Source organism: Berghia stephanieae, chromosome 11, assembly GCF_034508935.2.
Source record: "Berghia stephanieae isolate SIO BIC M18660-M18661 chromosome 11, UCSD_Bste_1.3, whole genome shotgun sequence".
Lineage (NCBI taxonomy): Eukaryota > Metazoa > Mollusca > Gastropoda > Nudibranchia > Aeolidiidae > Berghia > Berghia stephanieae.
In genome coordinates, this window is record NC_088370.1 from 23,515,640 (window position 1) to 23,525,588 (window position 9,949).

Sequence of the window (9,949 nt, forward strand, 5' to 3'; positions counted from 1 at the left end):
ACAAGTTTTACTAAACTTTGGAGTGCCACAAGGCTCTGTTCTTGGCCCTGTCCTTTTTACTGTATATATGCAGCCCCTTTCTAGTGTGATATCCAGATTCAATCTGAGTTATCATTTTTATGCAGATGATACGCAAATATATGATTCAGCACCCCTTTGTAATTTACAGTTGTTAATACAACGAATTACGAGCTGTTTTAATGAGATTAAATCTTGGATATACCACAATAAGTTAAAATTAAATGATAGTAAAACTGAGATTTTAATGTGTGGAAAGCCGAGTATCCTTAAACAGGCAAATAAATCACCTATTACTCTCGGAAATAGCACAATAGAATTTTCAAATAAAGCAAAAAACCTTGGCGTCACCAATGATAAAGATCTTTTCATGACAAGCCACGTGAATAACACCATACAATCTATGTACATAGAAATGAAAAAAATAAGCAAAATTCGTAATTTAATACCGAAGCATATAGCAGAACTTTTAATTAATTCCCTTGTTTTATCTAAATTGGACTATTGTAACTCCCTTTGGGCGAATTTAGCTAAAGACAAAATTAGCAAACTTCAGGTTGCTCAAAATAACGCAGCCAGGATCATTGTACGCAATAACAAAAAATACCCGTCAGCAACTCTTCTTCTCCGTGAGTTACATTGGCTTCCTGTGGAAAAAAGAGTTGCCTCTATAAGATTTGTACTGTTGTCTACAAATCCCTGAGCACGAATCGTCCCTCCTATATTAAAATTAAAGACCTTCTAAACATATATGTCCCCAATAGAAACTTGAGGTCAACCAATGACCAATCAATCCTTGTCAAACCTAAGCTATTGCGTAAAATAGGTGAACAATCTTTTCAATTTTCGCCCCCTTCCCCCTTTTTTGGAACTCTCTCCCATCACACGTGAGATGCTCGGATTCGTTGACAACGTTCAAATCTCGCTTAAAGTTTTATCTTTTTACGTCATAATGTTGCAATATTATTTTCATATTTTGTTGTTGTGAAATTGAATTCGTATCACGTTTCCATCAAACTTGCGTCACTGTAATATGTTTTGTTTTATATCACTGTAAAGCGCTTAGAGCCTGTGACAACAGGGTAAAGCGCTATATAAATGGCATTTATTATTATTATTATTATTATTATTATTATTATTATTATTATTATTATTATTATTATTATTATTATTATTAATAATAATAATAATAATAATAATAATAATAATAATAATAATATGATATTAACGATACGTTTTTGTTGGTCGCTAACCAAGATGTGTTCGCTACCGTATCGCACATTTCTTGATTTCACAGAGACAACTGCAATTACAATCTGGTCAGATTTCAAATAATGCTTTGGTCTGAGTCTGAGGGCTTTTTACGACTATTTTGTCTCTGACTATGGTATAGACGAGTTTGTGAAATTTTGATTTTAAATCTATGCTAACAAGATTGTTTACAAAATAGGCATTTTATTTAGTAACCTCATGTTTTCCCTAGGTGGGTGTAAAACAATATATATTTGAATTCGAATAGGTGTCATTTCACCATTTTCCCTTTGAAATGTAGGGGTGTAAGACCTCTCCACATATTGTTGTTATTATTATTATAACAATACTATCAATAGTAACAACAGTAGCAACAATCAATAATTAGAAAACAACAACAACAGCAATAACAATTATTCATACAACAACAATGGCAACTACAAAAAGGAGAAAGAGCAACCAGGGAGTCTACCTCCAATCCCTTATCTCTGGTTTGATGATTCTCAACATAACCCCATCAAAATGCCAGTCATCAATATTGGGGTGACTGCAAAAAGTGGCCAGATTTTCACGGAAGCCTCCAGAGAGATTGGGTTTTTCTTTCAGATAACTCTGCCAAATCCTGTGAGCTTCCTTCAAGCAAAAAAAAATTTTTTAAAAAAGTAAAGAAAACATGAAAAACTGGTGCAAACGGCAATGCTCAATTTGATTTCATGCGGGAAAAAAATGAATTAAAAGAAATTGAATAGTGCATTTAGAATGTCGAATCCAATTACATGTGTCTTGTCCTTTTTCGTGGCAATTTTTATCACAAATCCTCAATGTGATGTCATACGCCAGTGCAATGGAATTCGACCACGGAATTGGGTCGTGCATGCTCATTTCGTGGCGCCTTGGTTTTTTTGTATATCTAGTTCTCTTTTGCTTCATCTCGTTTCAGTTAGAGCGAACGGGTGACTCAAAAGATTAACTCGCACGCATTTGAATGAAAGTGTCGTGGGCTTGGATTCCAGTGCTTGCGTCATGGAACTTCTTGCGATTTCAGGGATAAATGGCTCTAACATAATATCCCTTGTGCAGCTATCGATACGATATTACATACACTGCTTCTATTGATATCATTGTGGTTTACGTTTTATATATGTCAATTTGTTAGATTTATGAAAATGCGCGATATAAATGCCATGTATTATTATTATTATTATTATTATTATTATTATTATTATTATTATTATTATTATTATTATTATTAGTGAAGGGCTTTCTACACACCAAGCTCCGGAAAATGTTATGAAAACAGATTCAATTCAATCTTTGAAGTTGCAGCTTTGATTAGCAAAGTTAATCGCAACCGCATATCTTTTATAACACAGGACGAATGCTAAAGTTAATTCTCGATTTCTTGTTTCATTGATAGAATATAATCTTTGACAATACTTTCGATGTCCTGGAAATAATACAATATTTAAATCGTTCACTCAACACTCTCATAATATGCTCCCAAATATGGTTGCAGTATTATTGAAGGTAAAGACGTGATACATTGTCTACTTGATTGTTTGATTTATAAAAGATGACCTATTAACTCTCTCCTTACAAGCCATTTTCAGGATTTTCCCCAAAACTTCACACTCAACTGACACAAAAATATATTTGTTATCACTCAAACACAATAGCAGTAACGTTCTTGGGATACATAATTTCTTTAGCAAAACATGCTATACAACACACTGTTCATTTTCTTTAATGCTTGTACAGTAGAACATGAAAGTAACGTACTCGGAAATAGCGAGAACTCGGAAATAGCGAATAAAATCTAAATCCCCGTTTTTTTCTCTTATTTGAGTCAATAAAATTAGCATGCAAGTAGCGAGTATGAAAAAGAGGTCAACTCGGAAATAACGAGCATTTCCTGCCCCACCCTAGGACTTGGAACGAAGTAAAGCAAAACACCAGACAAGGGCGATTTAAATATTTTTAGCCTAGCTTCTTTTCTTTTCTTATTTTTCGTTACGAGTAATATTACACAGTAGCCTAGTCTAGAGTACATAATAGGCGAAACAAATTTGGGTGGGGGTTGGGTGTGTGTGTTTGTGTGCGTGTGGGGGTCAATTATTCACCCAATGTGGTGCCGCGCGAGGTAAGCACTGGCAGCCACCATGCCAACATGCCTCACTTCGCAGCATCGGTCAGCGAGTCGCATTCGTTAACGAACGACACGATCAGCGAGAGAGGGGAGCGTGGAACCATCATTTCAGTGGGTCAGTGATTGAGTGATGCGCTTGCTTACCTCATCAAACATGCCTAGTGCATACAAACACTCGCGCACACACACACACATACACGAAATCTTGATGGAAATGGAAGGGGTGGATCAACTTCAAACTGTGGCCATCATTACGTAGTTAACGAAGGCCGTGTTCAACCCCGCCCTCACCCCACTTTATCCACACACAGTCATTTGCACGCACGCGCGGCACACACACACACACACACACACACACACACACACACACATTGTCTTTCCATATTTTTGTACGGCCGAGTGACCTTTCCTGGCAACTCGGGAATAGCGAGAACTCGGAAATAGCGAGTAATCAGGAGTGGACCCGTCGAACTCGCTATTTCCGAGTTCTACTGTAGTGTCTTCTATCCCCCTGTATCTGATTTCCAATTGCTTTCTGTATTTGTCTAGGAATGAGATTACTTGCTTTTTTTCCTGACCCAGGCCCGATTCCTTTGCTGGGAGGGAAACAGTTGAATGTATAGTTATAGTTTTGGGAGATGATTTATTTTGCTTGTAAATCATCTCTCTGTTATGCATTCTATTACTTTTGTTTTACATATAATTTGTAAACATTTGAGTGTGTTCCTCTTAGCGGGAATCTGTGCTTGTGTCTGGATGAGACATTTAGGTGATCTCAATCCAAGTACATTGATAGTGTGCTCTTGGAATCTACATCTGTTCTCTATTTGGGCTAATTCCCCTTTGTCTTCCTTTTTCTTGGGCACTTTAATTGTAATTCTAGAACTTTTTACTACCTATCCCATTTTCTTCCTTTAAACTGGCGCTGATATGACCTTAATGTGTTTCAAGCGCCGTAAAACCCTTAAAAACAAGCAAACAATTTTCTTTAAATTTTGTAATGTACAAAAGAATTGTATTGGTTGTATCGTAACGAATGTGACGATTTTCCTATAGTTGGTAAGGAGAGGGTTAAAACATAATATGGGTTCCTTTAAAAAAAAAAAAAGAAGATAAAATTATAACAATGATTCGATGATTTTGGTAATGAAGTTAATTTTGGGGAGCGGAATCTCTCTGCATCTGCTCTCACTTATTTATTCAACGCCTACAGAATATTAGCGCACATTTTATTGGTTTAAACTATGGTGTTTATAGTAGGGGGAATTAGGTCCAAAAAAACCCCTTGAATTGTGCAATCAGGGTTTTTTTGTTTGTTTGTTGCTTTAGGTCTCTTCCAACACACTTGAGGTTATATGAGAGACCGCTGAAACAAAAAAAAACAAGCAATCTAACAAAAATAGTACAAATGTAAATCAAAATCATAACCTAAAGATATCATAAGCTAAATTATAAATGACCAAGAACAAACAGGCAGAAGATTTACAGAAAAAAAATATCCCCTGTCAAAAATACAATCACAAACCAAAGAAGCAGGATAGGATAGTAAAGAGAAGAAGAAACGACATCACTATCGGATCGTACACCCATGCGAACATCATAGGTATATGATTCAAGGGTGAGCAGAAAGCATGAAAATTACATATGTTGTAGCATATGAAAAATCCTATAATTTATGAACCACTCTGAGAGGTCAGTATTAGTTGAGATACAAGGTTTTTAAGATTAGAAAATTTTGAAATGGACGACAAACATTTCTTTCATTTTTATTGTGTAAACATTCGAGGCAAGCCGACCTAAGGTTGTTTTACGTCATCCTTTGGATTCCCATTGGTGACTATTTTTAGCGTCGAAGCGGATGTTTTCCTTTCCCTTTACTTTCGATTCACGAACCATACAAATTACTAAATCGTAAATATTATTCAATTTCACTTGTTTTAAAGGACGTCTTGCGAGCAATATTCTATCATTTAAGATTTTTCTGCATCTGATTTAATTAGTATAATCAATTGCTCTAAAACGGATGGACAGACGGGCAGGCGAGCAGAGGGGTAGACAAAACAGACTAGCAAAACACAGCTAAATAAATGCCGATAACCGGTGTTGACAAAGGACAGTGCTCCTTCTCCCCCTCTCCTGTTTTCTTTTCTTTCCAAAAATACTGCTATAATCATTTTACGTGAGTTAAAACCTATTTCGGTCAAACTTGATGACAGTAAAGAGTCGGCATGCCACTTAAATTATATAAGAACGATATAATTATCATCATCATCAACCACTATGATTGTGGCAAGTTATTTACTTCACCTTATTTACCGCATGGGGACAATGGGAGAATGTTCTATTTGTACTGTTGTGTCCTTATGTAAGGCACTGCACGCATTTTGCCTGCTGATGATGGGTCTTTAACAGAAATAACGAAAGAGAGAGAGAGAGAGAGAGAGAGAGAGAGAGAGAGAGAGAGAGAGAGAGAGAGAGAGAGAGAGAGATGAAAGAATATTGCATATGCCTAATAAAGGAATGCGTTTCCATGCTTTCAGAAACACATACAATGGCAAAAAGAACTGCTCCCAGAGACTGGGACCAGTGTTTGATATGCCAACAAGATAAGACAGACCGATTACAATGTCCCTCTAAGTCGAGGAGGTATGACAAAGGGAAAGGCTATGAAACTCTTTTTGAAGATTTAACACAATTCAATTCTTTGGTTTGTGATGAAAACAAGTTGGATGTATCTATTTTTTCAAATTCATCAGAAAGAAATGAGATTATTGAAAGCTTAAAACAACATTATGCTAAATGGCATAAGTATTGTCCTGTAAAATTTAATGTCAACAAAATTAGGCGATTAGAATTACAGGAATCTAAAAGAAATGCCCTACAAGAATTCCATACTTTAATCGACTTGGAGGAGTCACCGAATGAGAATAATGAGACAACGTTCAAAATTAGAGTTTGGCTATAATAAACAAACTTGCTTTTTTGGTGTAAAAACATGGAATCGGGAGTTTTCCATTCTGTAATGACAACAGACATGGAAGAAAATATTCGTGAAATAGCGTTATCTATCAAAGATTCTGATGTTGTCATTTATCGCGGAGAAGATTTAGTAAACCTGGAGGCACACTACCTACCATAAAATTTGTCATGCACGATACTTAAAAAACAAGCTTTAAAAGATGTCACTGCTGATGATAATGATGATGTCACAGTTCTTGAAAGAAGTCGAGCTTTTGCTAGCATTATATCTTTTATAGAAGAGAACCCTGCAACAAATGTGGCGATCGATATGAACCACTGTGGAGCTTATTTCCAGAATTGTCAAAATTGTCCAAAAACTCATCAAGTGTTCATGTAAGAGAGAATGTATCGGCACCCGATGCAAGTGTTTAAGGTCCGTTTGCCTTGCACGGACTTGTGTAGATGCGGGGGTCTTAGGTCAGTACAGTAATGAGTAAAATTCTCTCTCTCTCTCTCTCTCTCTCTCTCTCTCTCTCTCTCTCTCTCTCTCTCTCTCTCTCTCTCTCTCTCTCTCTCTCTCCCTTCTCTCTCTCTCTCCGTCTCTCCCACTCGCTCCCTCTCCCTCTTTTATCTTCTAGTTACAACACGAAATAACCATCTGTTAGCTACCGTAAATGGTTACCAGTGTATTTAAAGTTTTAGAACGCACATTGTATTATCGTGGTTATTTCCTCGGATAAGTAATGCTATATAGGAAAAAATAAAAGTGCTAAAAACGCACTGTTATGATAAATTGCCAGAGTGGTTCTATATCAGGTGTTATTTATACGGGTCTTAGCTACCTATATGCTAATTTTCAGGATTTCAACCCCAATGTGCACGGTTTTAGCCTAATTTTCCCTAATACAATGAATATGAAGAAAATAAATATATTTTTACGCAGTTATTTCCCTTGTTTAATCTAGCTGTAATATGTATAATCTAAGGCCTTAAACCGATATGTTATGATTGATTGCCAGAGTGGTTCTATATTAGATGTTTTTTCCATGGGTCTCAGCAAACTGTATGCAAATTTTCATGCTTTCAACCCGAATTTGCACGGTTTTAGCCTAATTCCCCCTACTATTAATACTGGCGATAAAAATTAATCTTTTGTTACGTATCAAAGAGTATTGGTACGCATGAATATAAATTCAACGTTTTTTTTTGTTTTTTTTTTTGGTGGTCAAATTGTCATTCAAGCAGATTTAGAAAAAGACAAAGAGCGAATCGAAGTTACTACTGTCGTACATCCAAAACCATAAACATTTACGACCAATTACTCATTCTAGGTAGCAGCAGCTTCTTATGGTTCACACTATTATGTTATGACGATCGACCCAATCAGCAAAGTCCGGTCCGCATTCGTGCACCGTCGCGAACCCGCCTGGTAGCATCGTCACAACACACCTTTCGACTAGATGCTCTGCCGTTTCGTGTTCTTGCCCACAGCGTGGACATATTGGACAGGAAGTTAGACCCCACTGATGTAACGCACCGGCCGTTAGGCAGCTCCTCGACCGAAGCCGATTCGCAGCTACCCAGTGTCTCCTCTTACTGGTATCAAAGCCTGGCAACTTCTCACCAAGCTTAGAGGAGTGTAGGTCCCCGCCCCCACGAGGGATTGAATTCGTCCAAACCGACTTCCATCTCGTATGTGCAGCTCTGTCCGTAGTCAGGGATTCTGCGTACAAGAGTTGCCGGGACTTATTTCGGCTCGAAACGGGGGCACCGTTCATTATGCGCATGAGAGGGGTATCCCCATTCCCTCTCTCTTTGATCTTACTCAGCCAGTTTCCCGTAATGGTCTCCCTCCGGACATCGGGGGCTGGATCGCTGCCATTACCGGGCCCCATTCTCTAGGGGTTGTTGCTAGCGTTCCCGACACTATGTGCATCGACTTGCGAAGTTTTACATCCACCTTCTCAACGTTTCTGCTTCTACCCCACACTGGAGCGCAATACTCCGCGGTGGAATAGCATAGTGCCAGGGCGGATGTTCTCAGGAGCGCTTGGCTAGCGCCCCAAGTCGATCCCGCCAGCTTCCTCAGAAGACTATTCCGCTTCTCTATCTTCCGGGCAACCCCTTCGAGATGAACCCGATAGGTAAGACTGCGATCCAACGTCACCCCTAAATATTTTGGACGCGGCTCATATGGGAGTGGCTGGTCCCCGACTAGGACATTCAGTTTACGGGTGTGCCAACCACTGCATAAGTGAAATGCAGTGGCCACGGTTTTTGAAGTGTTCATCTTCAGGTACCACTTGTCAAAGTAGGATTTGAGTCTGGTGATGTCCTCGCTGAGTACGCTCTCGAGACGGGTCCACACTTTACTCTGAGTAACGAGTGCCCAGTCGTCTGCGTATCCCAGCCTCAGGGAGGAAGTGTTCGGCATATCGCTAATGTAAACGTTAAACAACATTGGCGCAAGTACCAACCCCTGAGGGACCCCATTCTTCAATTTCCTAACTTTGCTCGTGACGTCTCCCAGCGCGACGTGGAATTGCCTTTCCCCTAAGATCGAAGAGAACAACTTCAAGGTCTTTTTGCACCTTATGATTTTTGCAAGTTTGAGCATTAACCCATCGCACCAGACCGTATCGTACGCCGCTGATAGGTCTATAAACACAGCACCTGTTTGCTGTTTTCTCTCGAACCCGTGCTCAATATGCTCTGTAAGGGCAATGACCTGCTCCGTGGTGCACCTCCCTTCCCTGAAGCCTGCCTGCTCAGGTGGCAGGGCAGCGTCTAGGACCGGCCCCCATCGGTTTAATAGAACACGCTCCAACAATTTGTAAAGACAGCTCAGCAGCGATATGGGTCTGTAACTGTCTGCCTCCTTCGCCGGCTTCCCTGGCTTCAGGATGGCAACTATCTTCGCATGCTTCCACACTTGTGGAAGCTTTCCGTTTGCAAGGATGTCAGACATTGCCTCTGCTAGCCAGGCCCGTGCCCTGGGGCCCAGATGCGTCACCATATCGGGATATACACCATCTATCCCAGCTGCTTTGCCGTTCTTCACTTCGCTAATGGCTGCACCCACTTCTCGGGGACTGAACGGGGCCATCCAGTCCGACTCCTCCGCAGGTAGCGAGTCCAAAATCGTACGGTACGCCTTGCGGACACCGCGCTCAAAAGCCTGATTAGGGACCCGCTTGCTACGGTTCTTAATATTCTTGGCAATTGTGTCTGCCTCGCATTCCGGTGCAGCCTTCGCGAAATTCCGATCTGGGTCCAATTTCTTTATCAAACGCCAAGCTTGGCGGCTGGAGTGTGTAAAGTCGAGACTTTCCACGGTCTCCTGCCACCGTTGCTTCCTTCCCTCTGCCAGAGACTGAAGTAGTCTATCGGCTGTGTCCTGGGACTGGGTCTGCTGGTACTCTCGGTACAGTTCTTCCGACTCTGCTGTCCAGCAAGGGGTGTAGAATTTCCGTTTGCCCCGTGGAATAGAGCGTTGAGCGCTCTTAACCAGTAGCCTACTAAATCTGGTTATATTCTTGGACTTGGGAGGAATGGCAGGGCAGACCTGCTCGA

General features: G+C 40.0%; 1 protein-coding gene across 1 annotated transcript in view; it reads right to left on the reverse strand.

The window, feature by feature from the left end:
* Positions 1–9,949, reverse strand: part of LOC144957275 (sperm microtubule inner protein 8-like) — a 37,988-nt gene that overhangs the window by 10,441 nt on the left and 17,598 nt on the right. The window contains exon 4 of the mRNA XM_078888371.1: positions 1,742–1,902. Within this exon, the coding sequence (XP_078744497.1) occupies positions 1,742–1,902 (161 nt within the window). The remainder of the gene's footprint in view (positions 1–1,741; positions 1,903–9,949) is intronic.